The sequence below is a fragment of the Mesoplodon densirostris genome, chromosome 18, assembly GCF_025265405.1.
Source record: "Mesoplodon densirostris isolate mMesDen1 chromosome 18, mMesDen1 primary haplotype, whole genome shotgun sequence".
In the NCBI taxonomy this organism is placed as follows: Eukaryota; Metazoa; Chordata; class Mammalia; order Artiodactyla; family Ziphiidae; genus Mesoplodon; species Mesoplodon densirostris.
Window position 1 is genome coordinate 47,408,313 of NC_082678.1, and position 17,782 is coordinate 47,426,094.

Genomic DNA, 17,782 nt, shown 5'->3' on the forward strand with positions numbered 1-17,782 from the left:
TTGCAGGTTCTAAGGCCCTTCCGCGCATGAGCTCGGCTCCCTACCCACCTCGCCTGTGCCCCCGGCCCCGTCCCAGGAAGAGATGAGTCGGGGACCAGGGATGCGGGCGGCCGCGGCCCCGTCCCAGCTGCAGGGAGGAGGCTGGCGCGGGGCTGAGAGCTGGGGCAGTGGTCTGCGGCTTCAGCCGAAGCCCGGCCCGGGGAGGAGCAGCAGCCCGCGCCCGGAGCAGCGCGGAGCTGCCGGCGAGGAAGGCCGCCCTGAAGGGCCCGAGGGAGGCGGGGACCGAAAGGACCAGGGGCTGAGGGGGCGGGAATCAGGGGATGGGACGGCGCGGGGGCGAAGGGTGCAGGGACCCGGGGGAACGGGAGGCGGGGGGCTGAGGAACTTGGGACCTGAAGGAAGGCGGGGGTGGGCTAGGGGGTCGCGGGAACCAAAGGGGCATCGGAATCCGCCCGGCGCCGCCCCCACGAAACGCCCTTGACCGTGCTCTGCGCCCTTCCCCTTACAGCCCACATTCTGGGCTCCGCGCTAACCCTCCCTGTTCACAGGGCTGTGGTTACTCACTTTGTATCCTCCACTACTCTGAGCTTGTTTTCGAAGTTGCTTTTATTTCGTTTTAAACAGTGGACACAGGATCCAAACTGGGTCCCTCTCCTGGGCTCCAGCAGAGACCTCTGCGCTCCTTGAGAGCAGGGCTGGTCTTTTATCTCTACATCCCCAGTGCCTGGCACATGGTAGCCTCTCGGTAGATGGTGGGTGAATACATAATGAACGGCTGTGTGACTGAACTGCCTTTCTTGGGACCCAGATCGCACCCCTGGGACTCTAGAAGCAGAAGTGGAGGGATGGGGCGGGGGTGGGGTGGAGGCTGGCTCAGGAATGCTAATATTTACTACAGACCCTTCTGTGAACGTATTAGTGGAAGATGTCAGAACACGCTCATTGCTCTTCCCTCTTCTGAGCCTCACACTATCCTTGGGAAGTAGATGTGGCTAATGCTGTTCTCATTTAACAGGTGAGAAAATAGGTTCAGAGCTAGATGTTATGTAGAACCCAGCCTTGCCTGCTTTCTGAGGCCAGCCTTCCTGGATCTTCTGCACCAGGCTTGTAGCTACTGATGGCAGGAGGGCTGGCACTTCTGCTTTTCCTTTTGCCCGCTGCAGTATTCAGGGCTACAGGGTGCAAAGGCAGCGCCCTGGACTGGTGATTATAGTCAATAGTAGGTGAAATGTTGGTAAAGGTATTGAAATAGAGAGAGCAATGTTGTTTAATACCAGTCCAAGTTTGATTCAATGCCAACCCTTTACGGGGCTATGTACCTGGGGAGGAGTGCAGGCCGATGAATGGGACACAGGACTTGCACTCAGGGAGCCAAAACTTGGTAGGACATTAGCTTTATATATATAGGATATTCAGGAGTTCATGAGGTTTATCTAAAAACAGCGATTCTCAACCAGATGTACACAGTATACCTGTGGAGATTTTTAAGAATACCTATGCAAAATACTGATATCAGAACCCCACTTCAGACCTACTGGGTTAGAATTTCCTGGAGTGGGATCAAAGCATGTAGATTTTTTAAAACGCTTTCCCTGGATTCTGATGTGCACTCCTTGTTTAGACCTGTTGCTCTAATTAAAAATTGTTGTTAAAAAAAAAGATACAGGGAATTCCCTGGCGGTCCAGTGGTTAGGACTCTGTATTTCCACTGCGGGGGGCCTGGGTCCAATCCCTGGTGGGGGAACCAAAATCCTGCAAGTCTTGCATTGCGGCCAAAAATAATAATAATAATAAAAGATACAAATGAACTTATATACAAAACAAATAGACCCACAGACATAGAAAACAAACTTACGGTTACCAAGGGGGAAAGAAGAAGGAGCGATAAATTAGGAGTTTGGGATTAACATATACACACTACTATATGTAAAATTTATAATCCACAAGGACCTACTGTATAGCACAGAGAACTGTACTTGATGTTTTGTAATAACCTATAAGGGAGAAGAATCTGAAAAAGAATATATACATAGATGTATGTATAACTGAATCACTTTGCTGTACATTTGAAACTAGCACAACATTATAAATCAACTATACTTCAATAAAAAATAAAAATAAAAAAGAGAGAAAAAAACTCTCTTAACCAGAGAAAAAAACATAAACAAAATTGTTGTTAAGTGTGGACCAGTAAGAGAAGCACACAAATAGCTATAACAGGGAAAATTGAGGTGAGCACTTCATAAAGTGACAAACCAAGTACTATGGAGTTTAAAAGGAGGGAGAAGTCACATCTGCACAGAGGAATCAGGGTAAAGTGGCATTCTGTGATGGGATATAAAGTATGTGTAGGATATGGACCAGCAGAAATTGTGGGAAGGAGAAGAGGAAGACATTTCAGGAAGAGGGAGGATATTTCAGCTTGAGCAAAAGAAAGGAAGAAAAGAACATGAACTGTGTTCAGGGACCAGGTCATAGTGAATTCAGCTGGAGGGTGGGTAAACATGGGAGGAAAAGGAAGAGTGGGACTCTGTTGTGAATTTCTTGTATGTTGAGGTGAAGTCTTATTAAATATAAATGGAAGAGTCAATATTGTAGAGATGCCAATCCTCTCAAAATTGATCTATTTAATGTAATACCAATAAAAAAATCCCAAAAGGATTTTTGTAGAAAACTTAATAATATGGTTCTGGAGTTTAGTTGAAAGCATAAACATGTGAGAAGAGTCAGGCAACAGAAAGCTACAATAATTAAAACAAATGTGTACATGTGTAGAAATAGGCAGACAGATCAACGTGACAAGTCTAGAAGTAAGCCCAAGCATATGTGGGAACTACATAATTGTCCAAGAGGACAATTCAAATCAGTGAGTTAAAAATTGTATTCAGATGAAATATTGTGAATGAATTTAAGTCACAAAAAGATATACTGTATGATTCCAGTTATATAAGCTATCTGAAATAGTCAAATTCATAGAAACAGAAAGTAGAATGGTGGTTACCAGGGCCTGGGGGAGGGGGAAAGGAGATGCTGTTTAATGGATATAGGGTTTTCATTTTGTAAGTTGAAAAAGTTCCAAAGATCTGTTTCACAACAATGCTCAATGTTAACACTACTGAACTGTACACTTAAAATAGTTAAGATGGTAAATTTTATGTTATGTGTATTTAACCACACACACAAAAATTTTTATGTGTGTGGTTAGATACATAACATCCAGCTAGCCATTTGGAAAAGATCCATACCACACTAGATTCTAGACAGATTAACGACAGCAATTGTGTGGACTTCCCCAGCGGCCCAGTGGTGAAAACTCTGCGCTTCCACTGCAGTGGTCACGGGTCCGATACCTGATCAGGGAACTAAGATCCCACAGGCGCCACAGCATGGCCAAAAGAAAAAAGCAATCATGAATATTTAAAGCAAAATTAACACCAATCCTCTTCCAACTCTTCCAAAAAATTGAAGGGGAGGGAATACTTCCAAACTCATTCTATGAGGCCAGCATTACCCTAATACCACAACAAGACAAAGATACCATAATAAAAGAAAAGTACAGATCCCTTATGAACACTGATGTAAAAATCTTCAACAAAATACTAGCAAACTGAATTCAATAGTATATTAAAAAGATTATACACCATGACCAAGTGGGTCTATTCTTGGAATGCAAGGATGGTTTAACATACAAAAGTCAATCAAATAATACTCCACATTAACAGAATGAAGGGAAAAAAACGCATGATCTTCTCAATTGATGAGAAAAAAGCATTTGACAAGGTTTAGCACAATTTCTTGATAAAAACATTCAACGTACTAGGAACAGAGGCAAATTACCTCAACATAATAAGGGCTATATATGAAAAACCCACAGCTAATGTCATTTTCAGTGGTGAAAGACCAAAAGCTTTTTCTTTAAGATTAGCAACAAGACAAGGATGCTTGCTTTTGCCACTTCTATTCAACATCATATTGGAAGTTCTAGCTAGAAGCATTAGACAAGAAAAATAAATAAAAAGCATCCACATTGGAAAGAAAATGTAAAATGATCTCTGTTCACAGATGACATGATCTTATACATAGAAAACCCTAAAGAATCCACAAAACACACATACACACACACAAACCCACAAAAAACCTGTTAAAAACTAAAAAATTCAACAGTTACAGGATGCAAAATCAATCCACGAAAATCAGTTGCATTTCTAGAGACTAACAATGAACAATCCAAAAAGGAAATTTAGAAAAAAACTCCAGGGACTTCCCTGGTGGTCCAGTGGTTAAGAATCCGCCTTCCAATGCAGGGGACTTGGATTCGATCCCTGGTCGGGGAACTAAGATCCCACATGCCATGGGGCAACTAAGCCCACATGCTGCAACTTCTGAGCCCGCGCACTCTGGAGCCCACCCGCCACAACTAGAGAGAAGCCCGCTCGGGGCAATGAAGAGTCCACTTGCCACAATGAAAGATCCCGCGTGCTGCAACTAAGACCTAAGGTAGCCAAATAAATAAATTAATTTAAAAAAACAATTAAAGGGCTTCGCTTGTGGCGCAGTGGTTGAGAGTCCGCCTGCCGATGCAGGGGATGCGGGTTCGTGCCCCGGTCCGGGAGGATCCCACGTGCCGCGGAGCGGCTGGGCCCGTGGGCCATGGCCACTGGGCCTGCGCGTCCGGAGCCTGTGCTCCACAACGGGAGAGGCCGCAGCAATGAGAGGCCCGCGTACCGCAAAAAAACCCCAAAAACCAAAAAACAAAAAAAACCCTCCATTTACAATAGTATCAAAGAGAATAAAATACTTATGAATAAACATAATGAAGGAGGCTCTATTCGTTTGCTAAGGCTGCCATAAAAAAATACTATTGACTAGGTGGCTTAAACAACAGAGATTTATTTTTTCACACTTCTAGAGGCTAGAAGTCCAAGATCAAGCTGTCAGCAGTTTTGGTTTCTTCTGAGGCCTCTTTCTTTTGCTCAAGATGGTGTTCTTGCTGTGTCCTTTCATGGTCCCTCTGTCTGCATTATCTGTGACCTAATCTCCTCTCCTTATAGGGACACCAGTCACATTGGATTAGGGTCTACCCTAACAACTTGACTTGGTGTGGCTTTTTTTTTTTTTAATTTTTATTTTGGCTGCACCGTGTGGCTTGCGGAATCTTAGTTCCCTGACCAGGGATTGAACCCAGGGTCACGGCAGTGAAAGCACTGAGTCCTAACCACTGGACTGCCAGGGAATTCCCTGGTGTAGCCTTTTAAAATTCATTCAGTTTGGTACACAGTAAACGCTTTCAATATGAAGGCTTGTGTCTTTCTCAGATTTACGACATTTTCTTCCATTATTCTTTTATTCTCTCTGTTATCACCTTCTGGAACTCCTACTAAACAGAGTTGGAGCTTCTGGATATAGCTTCTAAATCTCTTTTATCTCATATTATCCAACTTCTTTTTTTTTTAAATAAATAAATTTATTTATTTATTTAGGCTGTTGGGTCTTTGTTGCTGTGCTCGGGTCCTCTCTAGCTGTGGTGAGCAGGGGCTACTCTTAGCGGTGCACAGGCCTCTCACTGTCATGGCCTCTCCTGCTGCAGAGCACAGGCTCTAGGCAAGCAGGCTTCAGTAGTTGTGGCACACGGGCTCAGCAGTTGTGGCTCGTGGGCTCCAGAGCTCAGGCTCAGTAGCTGTGACGCACGGGCCCAGCTGCTCCGCAACATGTGGGATCCTCCCAGGCCAGGTCTCGAACCCGTGTCCCCTGCACCGGCAGGCAGATTCCCAACCACAGCGCCACCAGGGAAGCCCCTTATTATCCAACTTTGCTTCCCCTCCAAACTGTCTTTTCCTGCATGAGCTTTCAGGATGTGGTTTTTTTGACAAGCCTGATTTTGTCTTCTTTTCAGGTTATTTTTAGAATCTATTTTTAAATTATAGAAATGTATATCGATTCATTATCATTGTAAAACACTTAATGCAGAAAAAAATTTAAACTCTCACACCCTACCTCTATCATTCCAACTCAGTTTCCCCAAAGTAACCGCTGTTATCAGCTTAGGGTTTTTCCCTTCAGCTCTTGTCTTAGGGCTACATTTACATGTTTACATTTTCATACTGAAACATGTGTTTTGTTTTTTGCTTTATATAAATGGTTTCAAACTGAAGCTACTGTCTCACGATTTCCTTTTACCTTATTCTCTATCTTGGAGATTTTCCATGTCAGCAGATATTTATTTATTTTTAACACCTTCATAGTATTTCATGATACAGATGTACCATAACTTATTTGCTCATTCCTGTACTGAGGAGTAGTTACATTGTTCCTCTTTTTTTTTTTTCTATTTTATAAATAATGTACAATGAACATCGTTTTGTTTTGTTTTCTTTTTTTTTTTTTTTTTTTTTTTTGCTGTACGCGGGCCTCTCACTGCTGTGGCCTCTCCCGTTGCGGAGCACAGGCTCCGGACACACAGGCTCCGCGGCCATGGCTCGCGGGCCCAGCCGCTCCGCGGCATGTGGGATCTTCCGGGATCGGGGCACGAACCCGTGTCCCCTGCATCGGCAGGCGGACTCTCAACCACTGCGCCACCAGGGAAGCCCTGTTTTGTTTTCTTAACAATGGAATTGCTGGTTAGAAGAATGTGTACACATTTATTTATTTTTCAGTATACCCTTAGTACAAGATTCAAAAGGTACAAAATCAATCATATTGAAAAGTAAGTCTCCTTCCAGCTCCTGTCTCCCAGTCATCAGTTCTTCACTACAGAAGCAATCACTGTTATCAGTTTCTTCCTTTCACAGATATTCTAAGATTGTACATTTTAGATTTTAATATATATTGCCACATGATCCTTCAAAAAAGGCAATTTATTTTTTCTGTTCCCCTCATCCAAAGGTGAAGTCTATTTCCCCACTCCTTGCATTGGGCTGCCCTAGGCCTTAAGAGCTATTGTATCAATAGCTTACTTTCTCACTCTCTTGGAATGTTGCTGCCAAGTGAATAAACCCAGTCTATCTTACTGGAGGGTGAGAAACAATGTGAAGTAGAGATAAATACTCCAGATTAGGTTCCCTAGACCAGAGTTGGCAAACATTTTCTGTAAAGGACCATATAGTATGTATTTTTAGATTTGCATGCTATATGGTCTCTGTTGCAACTATTCAACTCTGCTGTTGAATTGTGAAAGCAGCCATAAAACAATATATGAATAATAAGGTGGGAACAGACTTGGCCCACCTGCAGTTCTTTGCTGACCCTTAACCCTAAACCAACCAGCTTGCTAACTGCCAGGCACGTGAGTAAGGTCTTCCTAGACCATCCAAACCCCAGCACAACCTCCAGCAAATTGCAGACATCAGCTGAACCAGCCCAGACCAGAATAACTGTCCAGCACAGAACAGTAATAATGTCTGATGTTTAAAACCATTAAGTAGTGCCCAGCTAGCTCAGTCGGTAGAGCATGAGACTCTTAAAACCATTAAGTTTTAGGGTGGTCTGTTACACAGCAAAAGCTAACCAACACACTAACCAACACGCTTTGCCATTATTGGATACTATTAATATTTTTATTCTTATTAGTCTGATATATTAAAAATGATATATTATAGCTATTTTACTATGCCTTTCTATGGTTATGAATTCATTTGAGCATTTTTTCATATATGTTCATTGATCAACTATATATGCTTTTATGAATTTCCTTCATATCCAGTGCTCATTTTAACACTGAATTATTTTCTTGTTGATTTGTCATTTTCTGAGAATATATCTTGGATTTTAACACTTTGTCTGCTATATTTATTGCAAATATTTTCTCCCTGTTTGTTGTCTATTATTGTAGCATCTTTTACTATATTGAAAGTTTTAAATTTTTATATAATCAAATTTAGCAAATATTTCCTTTATGGTTTTTGAGTTTTGTGTCTTCAGAAGGCCCTCCCTATTCTAAACTTATAAAAGCATTCTCCTATATTCTTCTAACACTTCTATAGTTGAGTTCATTGTTTTGTTTTGTTTTTTTGCGGCACACCTGACTCTCACTGTTGTGGCCTCTCCCGTTGCAGAGCACAGGCTCCGGACGCACAGGCCCAGCGGCCATGGCTCACGGGCCCAGCCACCCCGCGGCATGTGGGATCTTCCCGGACCGGGGCACGAACCCGCGTCCCCTGCATCGGCAGGCAGACTCTCAACCACTGCGCCACCAGGGAAGCCCCAGTTCATTGGTTTTTAATAATTGTTCTGTTTATTATCCATATAAGATTTGTTTTATATGTGATGTCATCTTAATTTTTTTCCAAGGGGAAAACATAATTACTAGCTATCCTTGCACACTTTGTTTCCAGATAAATTTCAAAATCATCTGCATTTCCATATAAAAATCTCTTGGCATTTTAGTTGTTATTTCTATTTGTTTCCTATTTTTTCAGAATGTCTTCAAATTTTCTGGTCTGTCAATGGCACTATTTCTGGGTTTTCAGTCCTATTTGGAATTTATATTTTTATTTTTTAAATTAATGTCTTCTGTTTTGTGGGACCTGGAACAGGAGGGAAATAGTCAGATGTACATTCAGATCCAACTCTTCCACTAGCTATTAAATTTTGAAATTTACTTTTCAGATTCTTGAAAGAATTCAGCATTATTTATAATAATGAAAAATATGGTGTCCTAAGTGTAAACATCATTTGAGTAGCTCTCAGTTATATAAATGTAGGCTGAGAAATAGTCATTTTTCTGAGATTAAGGTGTAGCTTTTGTGACTTAATTAAGGGAGCCATTAGAACTCTGATATATTAACTTGGTCCTTAAGTAGGAGCTGGATGAATTTACATAAGGAGGCCAGCATCTTCTGGGCTAGAAGGAACTGATACTTGATCATTGCTCCCTGAGACATGAAGCTAGAGAGACCTGTGGATGTTGACTGCCTGGCCCTGGCCAGAACAGTGGAAGGGAAGAGCAAGATGGTCTTTGAAATAATTAACTTCAGTAAAAGTGGGAATCCAGGCCCTCAAGTGTTGAGTTCAGCACAATAGGTGGCTGATGCTAAAAGCAGCTCTGGTAGGAGCTATGCAACATATCAGAATTAGCAGCATTACCTGCTGAATGTGTAGTATCAATTTCCTACTACAAAAAGGCAGCAAGAAGCAAAGTTTGTAACTGACTAATTGGACACCTATACTGTCCTTGTTGAGTGTGGAAGTTGGACAGACTTCTTCCAGATTAAATCCTTGGGGATTTGACAGTACGTCAGAGATATAAGCCCTAAGAGGCAGATGTTGAATATCTTATTCATCTATTTTGTGGAGTCTCTAGACAATTTCATTTTACGTAAAAAAAAAAATTTTTTAAGGAGATGTATTTATCATTATACCACAGTTTTGGGAGCAGGCCAACCTATGTCCATCCAGAGGAAAATGAGTTTAAAAAATCTGTGGCACATGCATGCAATGGAATACTATGCACTTATTACAAAGAATGGTATAGAACTATATTAACTGAAGTAGGAGAACCCCCAAGACTTGCATTTTGTGTGTATATATATATATATATATATATATATATATATATATAAAATATATATATAAAATGCTATTACTACAAAAATTATTTAGTTATATATCCTTATGAATATATACAGGTCTAGAAGTAAGGTTATCAAACTTTGATGGTGATTGACTCTAGGGCGTGAGAGTTTAGATAATTTTTGCTTTCTTTTTCATATGTTCCTATATTATTTAAATTTCTTACAAATTTTCTATAATGAACATGTTTTATCTTTGAAATAATTTTCTAAAAATGGAAACTGACCACAGAAGTCATCAGGAATAATAATAATAATAGCTTACTATGAGCCAGAAGCTACGCTAAGTGTTTTACATGCATTATCTGATTTACTTCTCACAGCAACCCTATCAGAGAGATTTGCATATTGAACAAAGCAAGGCTTGAATAGTTTAAGTAAGCTGCCCATAATCAAAAGGTTAGAAAGTGGTGGGAGCAGGATTAAAGCCCAAATTCCCTGGCTGCAGAGCTATGGTCTCTCTGGTTTGACCCACAGAGGAAAGGGAGCTGTTTGGAGCTAACAAAGAAATTCACCAGCATTTTACATACAATCCACTTTCAACTTTACCAGCCTTAACTGCAAGGCCATTTTCTCTTTTTACCTTTCCAGAAGTAAGCACTAAATACTGTAAAAATAAAAAGACACTACCAATTAAAGACATAAAAATTTCTGTAGTATTCTGTTACATTGGGGGACCCAGTGAACCATGCCTTCCAGTACTGGAAGGTACCCTGGCATAGGCCTCTACTCTTGAATTTGGGCTGGCCCTTTGACTTACTTTAACCAACAGAATATGGTGAAAGCACCAGTCCTGAGGCTAAGCCTTAAGAAGGCCTACCAACTTCCACTTTTGTCTTTTTGGGAGTCCTAATCCAATATGTAAGAAATATGGCTTCTCTGCTGAAGAATTATGTAGAAAGGTCACATGGAGAGGGAGAGAATTTGAGACAACACGAAGAGAGAGGCCCAGTCATTCCCGCGGAACCAGCACCCAGCTGATGCTACGACCTACAGCAAGGCTAGCAGAACGGCAGGGCTAATCCCAGCCCAGATTTCACAGTGAGCAAATAATATGGTTGTTGTTTAAGCTATACATTTGGGGTGGTGGTTAAACAACAGATAATTTAAACACCTCCTCACCTCTTCTGGAGTGACAACTGGTACACTCAGTTCTGCATAAAGCTGAAGGCTCCATCCCTATCTCTTAACTGTATTACAACAGTTTGCCAGAAGCTTTCACTTTAATTGCTAGGACATAGGGAAGCTTTTTTTTTTTTTTTTTTTTTTTTTTTTGCGGTACGCGGGCCTCTCACTGCCACCGTGGCCTCTCCCGTTGCGGAGCACAGGCTCAGGACGCGCAGGCTCAGCGGACATGGCTCACGGGCCCCGCCGCTCAGCGGCATGTGGGATCTTCCCGGACAGGGGCACGAACTCGTGTCCCCTGCATTGGCAGGCGGACTCTCAACCACTGCGCCACCAGGGAAGCTTTTTTATAGGAAAGAGGTACTAGGTAGGGGTCCAGAGGTTCAGCCTTTAGCCCTAGTTTTGTTACTTATTGTATGCCTTTTGAAAGTCATTTACCTTTTGGTCTCAATTGTTCAACGGGGAGACTAATATACACACTACTTACCAGAGGAGGGTAAAAATTAGTATAACCGAGTTGAGAAGAAAAATGGAAAGCATTTAACATTGCTTCCAGCTCAAGAGGCAGGTGAGGAAATACGTGGATTTGATGTCATCTGGATGTAAGATATTGAACAAACGACTTCATATTTCTGATCCCCAGTTCCTTCCCTGTAAATGAGACTACCCTTCCTCACCTCACAGGTTTATCTGTGATGATCAAGAGAGACATCGCACGAGGAGAGACCTATTGCAGAATAAACGGCAATTGCCGCCGTGTAATCCAAAAACACCCCTCCCCCGCTTCCCCGCGCAGCCATCCTTATATTCTTCGCCCAAACCCAGAGAATGTGATTTAGTAAATCTGGAGTGGGGCACAGAAGGCTACATATTTTTTTAATCTACATTTTTAAAAAACAATATCCCTAGCAGATTTAAAACCAAGCGTCCTAACCTAAAGGACTCTGCTTGCTACCACGCACCCTCACTCTGACAGAAGGAGCCGCGAAGTCCAGGTCTCGCGACAGTTTCTTCTTTCTTCAGAATCTGCTGCAGGTCGCGCGAGAATGGCTCGTCCAATCACGAGGCTGAATGGAGGCCCAAGATGGCGGCGCACTGGGAGCGTAACATTTGCGTTTCTAGGATCCACGGGCCGCTGGTGGCTTAAGACTCTGGGGTTGTACAGGCCCGCGCTGGACTAGTCGTCTGGAAGGAACTTGGACCTCAGAGGTGAGTCACTTAATATCTCTCACGCGGGTTGCGAGTTCACTTAACCTGTGTATCACCTAGGTTCCACATTCTCCTGTTCTGGGCCTGTGAGGTGTTGGTTTCGGGGTCTAAGGAGAGAGACCAGATGGTATGTGTGTACATGTGCGTGCGCGTGCGGGGGTATATGTGTGTTGGGGTGGATAGGAGGAGTTGACAGATGGAGTGGCGACTAGTACTGAAGTAGGAAAGACCGGCGGGGCGGAGGAGGTTTACAGAGATCCAAAACTGAGGCGGGAAGATAGTCTGAGTGGGTAATATGAGGGCGTGGAAGGAGTGGAAGAGATGGAGAACTGGCAGTGGTCGAACTAGTGGAAAAAGTCGGATTTATGAGGGAAGGAGACGAGAGAAAACGGAGATTAGGATTGAAGTGGTAGGGATCTGTGCAGAAGGAATTCAAAGTTCTGAAAGCGGAACTTAGATTATTTTACAGACTTATGTATTAAGACACATGGTAGTTGAGGATTATTAAGGTTCAGTAGACACCAAGGAAACGGAAGCGTGGAGAGGGGAAAGATCAAAGAAAGTCGAAGCGGAAGCTTAAGTGAAGGTCTACTACTTTGGCTTTCTGGACTGACTCGGGTAACCGGAAGAAAAAAGTCCAGCCCTAGGCCTGAGCCTTTTAGAGACTTAAGATGGGGACTGCTTATCAAGAATGAGGGTGCTGTGTTTCAGTGTCCTGGACAGTGTAAAGAGTTCCATCGTGCTTTCAATTAAAAAACACATATTGCGTGCCTGCTCTCCAGGCCCTACTTTAGGCTCTGGGATATCGCAGTGAATAATAAGATAGACAAAATATTTTCCCTCATGAAGCTTACTGGCAGGGCAGATTTAAAAAAAATAAGTAAAATATCTGGAATGTCAGATGGGTAAGTTTTATGTAGAAGACTGAAGCTACTAAGAGAGACAAGGAGTGTGTTTACTCACTGCTTATTTAAATGGAGGTACTCAGGAAAGGCATCAATGAGGAAGTGACATTTGATCAAAGACCTGAATAAGGTGTGAGGGTACCTTGTATGTATGTATTTCTGAGGGAATAACAGTTTATGCAGACCAAACAGCAAGTACAAAAGCCGTGAGATAGGAGTGTGCCAGACTTGCTAGAGAAACAGTAAGGAGGCCAGTGTGGCTAGAGCAGGGTGAGCCGGGAAGAGAAAAGTAGATGAGGTTAGAGAGAAGTGAGGAGTGATAATGCTGATGCCAGGTAAGCACTGATACTCAGTTAAACTCTGAGAAATGGGATAGATTTAGCTAAGTACCCATCGCCTGTATTGGGAGCTTGGTTAGCAGAGAAGTGCCTTTATTGACTCATTGTGCATCTGTTCTGACCAGAAGGGTTGAATAAGGAAATGAATCTATCATATTTGTAATTTAATTTGTCCATGTGTGTTCAGTGTTATGTGTGTGCACTGATATCAGGGTACACGCATGACGCTCTGAACAGGGAAGAGAAAGTGGCAACAAATGAGTTTGGAGGGGTAGATTATGTGTGCCTTGTTAATTATTTTGGATTTTATCAGCCTAAAAGCTTTAGGAAGGCACTGAAGGGATTTACCAAGGAATGTTCAGTTTTGTATTGGGGCAGGAGGAGGGGGATGTTGTTGCTGGGGTGAAGTGGATTGCTGGGGCAAGAGTGGTTAGAGAGGGCTTCCCTGGTGGTGCAGTGGTTAAGAATCCGCCTGCCAATGCAGGGGACACGGGTTCGAGCCCTGGTCTGGGAAGATCCCACATGCCGCGGAGCAACTAACCCCGTGCGCCACAACTATCGAGCCTGCGCTCTAGAGCCCGTGACCCACAACTACTGAAGCCCGTGTGCCTAGAGCCCGAGCTCCGCAACGAGAAGCCACTGCAATGAGAAGCCCGTGCACCGCAACGAAGAGTGGCCCCTGCTCACCGCGACGAGAGAAAGCCCGCGTGCAGCAACAAAGACCCAACGCAGCCCAAAAAAAAGAGTGGTTAGAGAGATATCAGTTAGAGGCTATTGTAGTCATCCAAGAAAGAGATGATTATGGTCTGTGGCCTAAAGATATGGAGTTATGAAGGGCGAAAAATGGATAGGGTCAAGAAATAATTAGGAGATAGAGAATATTCAGGACATGGTGTGTTTGGAATGAGGGAGGCAGGGTGGAAAAGGTGCTAAAGATTTCTCGCTTTTGTGCCACAAGGAAGATAGTGGTATCATTCAGCAAAATAGTGAAGATTAGAAGAGGACCTGTTTGGGGTGGGTAGAAATGATTTAATTTTGGACATGTTGTGCATGAAGTACTTTTGAGCCTTTTAAGTGAGTAGTCTGGTGGGCAGTTAGATGCATGATTTGGAACATCTCGACAATTCTTTTTTGGACATGGTTGTTAAACTTCCAGTGTGGAAAGCTGTCAAAAACCTTCTGAGTATTAACATATTTATTACCATGTAAAGTTACATCTCTAACAAAGCCTGCAAAGGAACGGTACGTACTGCTAAGAGACTTTACAATAGCGGATATGACTGAACTGGGGAGATTATGGAAGGAAAGATCTTCCTGAAGAAGAAATGCTTGAACTGTGGTAGTAAGGATGAGTAGGAATTCATCAGGTGAAGAGGGGGAGGAAAGAACATTATAGACAAAAGGAGTAACCTGGGTAAAGACCCTATTGCCAGAGTGGAGGGAAAGAAAGAAGAGCAATGGGTGAGACTGAAGCTGATGGTGAAAAAATAGGTAAGGCCACACCATGCTGGGTCTTACATGTATGCTGAAGTAATGTAAGGTTTTGAGCAAGTGGGCATGGGAGGAGGACACAGTGAAATTTGCGTTTAAAAATGATCACTGCAAGGGGGAAAAAGGAATGGAGAGAAAAAGTGTGGGCTCATGGAGACCAAATAAGAGGCTGTCTGGGCTTCCCTGGTGGCACAGTGGTTAAGAATCCACCTGCCAATGCAAGGGACACGGGTTTGAGCCCTGGTCCGGGAAGATCCCACATGCTGCGGAGCAACTAAGCCCATGCGCCACAACTACTGAGCCTGTGCTCTAGAGCCCATGAGCCACAACTGCTGAGCCTGTGTGCCACAACTACTGAAGCCCATGCGCTCTAGGGCCTGTGCTCCACAACAAGAGAAGCCACCGCAATGAGAAGCCTGTGCACTGCAATGAACAGTAGCCCCCGCTCGCTGCACCTAGAGAAAGCCCATGTGCAGCAATGAAGACCCAACGCACCCAAAAATAAATAAAATAAATAAATTTTTTTAAAAAAGAGGCTGTTGTAGCCGTCTAGGCAACTTGTACTGGGCTGCTATTGGTGGATATAGGGAAAAATAGATGGATTTGAGAGGTATTTAGCTGGTAAAATCCACATAGCTTCATTTCTTGGAATACGAGAGGGATAGAGAACTATCAGGTGACTCTTAGGATTCTGACTTGCACAATACCATTTAGATGAATGCGCATTATGAAAAAAATGGAAAATGCAGAATGATATAAAGAAGAAAATAAAAATCACCTACCATCCAGAGATACACACTAAAATATTTTTTAAATTACCAACTGCTTAGAGATTTACTCAACCACTGCAATGGGTTTTTTCCGGTTTTTATTTCTTGCTATAAATGTGTTAACTTTTTTCCTCTGTGTATTCTAGAGGAAAACAAAATTGCTATGTTTGTTTTCATTTGGTTTTAGCTACCTGGAAATGACAAGACTGAAATTTATAAAAGAAGTTGGAATAGAAGATTTTTTTGGTAGAGTTTGAAATCAGGAAGTTAAAAAAAAAAGATGTTTTTTTTGAAACTTTAGTGACTTTATGGTGCACTACAAAAGAGTCAATCCATGCAAGACCACTGTAAAAGCTAACCTCTGACTACAATATTCTTGACTGTAGATTATGTTGCCTTCTGCCACTTTGATGCATTTAAAGGAATAGTTTCCAATTTTCTTCCCTTGGTTTAAAAGAAAAAGATTAATCATATGTTGCATACATTTTTAAAAATTGTGGTAAAATACACATAACATAACATTTAAAATTTTAACCATTTTTAAGTATACCATTCAGTGGCTTTAGGCATATTCACAGTGTTGTGCAACCATCACTACTGTCTATTTCCAGAAGTTTTTCATCATCCTAAACAGAAGCCATGTACCATTAAACAGTAATTCACCATTCCACCCTCCTCCCAACCCCTACTAACTTCTTGCTTACTCTCTGTCTGTATGAATTTGCCTATTGTTGGCACTTCATATAAGTGGAATAATAGAGTATTTGTGCTTTAGTGTGTGGCTTATTTCCCTTAGCATAATGTTTTTAAGGTTCATACATGTTGTAGCATGTGTCAGAATTTCATCCCTTTTTAGGGCTGAATAATATTCCATTGTATGTATATCCCACATTTTGTTTATTTATCTGCTTGTGGACACTTGGGGTTGCTTCTACCTTTTGACTATTGTGAATAATGCTGCTGTGAACACTGTAAGTATCTGTTTGAATCTCTGCTTTCAGTTCTTTTGGATCTATACCTAGGAGTGGAATTGCTGGGTCATATGGTAACGTTTAACTTTTTAAAGAACCATCAAACTTTTCCACAGCAGTCATACCATCTTCATTCCCACCTGCAATGCCTGAGGGCTCCAGTTTCTTTACATACTCTCCAACACTTGTTATTTTCTTTCTTTCTTTTTTTTTTTAAATAATAGCCGTCCTAATGGGTATGAAGTGATATCTTATTGTGGTTTTGACTTGCATTTCCGTAATGACTAATGATGTTGAGCATCTTTTCATGTGCTTATTTGTTGTTGCATATTTTCAAAATATAACTTCTTTTTTCTCACTTGGTTGGCAAAGATGTATTGGCTGTAACTGTTGACTTGGCAACCACAGCTTTTCCTGTTGACTTTTTTAAACTAAATATGCAATTCCCCCCCCCCACCCTTTTTTTCTTTTTAAAGATGGCTCTGAGTAAATCAATGCATGCAAGAAATAGATACAAGGACAAACCTCCTGACTTTGCATATCTGGCTTCCAAATATCCAGATTTTCAGCAGCATGTTCAGATAAATCTGAATGGAAGAGTGAGGTAGGTAACAGATGAAGAATTCTTGATACAGTATTATTCTAGTGTAATTACAATGGACACAGCATAGTGGAAAGCATACTGGACTCATAGTAGACCTGAATACTAATTCTAGACATTTCCTTAAACTTCTCATCTGACCTTGGACAAATCACTTAACCTCTCTCGGTTTTAGCGTTTTAACCTATAAAATCAGAAGATTGGACCAAATGCTTTTAAGTTTCCTTCTGGCTAAAAAAAACAAAAAACAAAAAAAAATTTCTTGATGTCCAAATTATTGCTTACCCAACAGAGATCCCAGAATGCCTGCAGAAACCTTAGGATTGTACTCTAAAACTTGGTGACTGGTGAGGGTCTAAAGTCCTTATTTTAAGTGTGTGTTTATTTTGATGTGAGATAGGAAAATAATAACCAGGATATCAAAACTGATTTCACTTCATTATTACTTAGAATGTCACTAAATTTAAGTTTAAAAGTTAATTATTAAAAATTAAGAAAATAATAGTATGACGCTTCAGGGAATGGCAAGGATTATGATAGTGGTATGGTAGTAACTGATGTTTGTGTTATACCCTTGAGAAGGAGATCTTTGACTGCTGTCCTGAACTCTATGTGAGTTACAGAGGGGATTGGAAATTTCAAGCCTGCCTTGGGAAAATGTGGTGATTCACCTGTGGGGAGGAGGAAGAGCAGGATTTGTGGAGCACTGGGAAGGTCGGGAATAATAGGATCAGAGGGCTTGAGGCATTTTGCTAACCTCATCCTTCCTCCTGGCAGACTTGTAGAACTGAAGGCCCTAGGCCAGG

The 17,782-nt window shown here is 42.0% G+C and overlaps 1 protein-coding gene across 1 annotated transcript in view; it reads left to right on the top strand.

The window, feature by feature from the left end:
• The first annotated feature begins 11,769 nt into the window (after positions 1–11,769).
• Positions 11,770–17,782, top strand: part of METTL16 (methyltransferase 16, RNA N6-adenosine) — a 63,537-nt gene continuing 57,524 nt past the window's right edge. Inside the window, exons 1-2 of the mRNA XM_060082309.1 lie at positions 11,770–11,900; positions 16,852–16,979. Of these exons, the coding sequence (XP_059938292.1) occupies positions 16,852–16,979 (128 nt within the window). The 5' untranslated portion in view covers positions 11,770–11,900. The remainder of the gene's footprint in view (positions 11,901–16,851; positions 16,980–17,782) is intronic.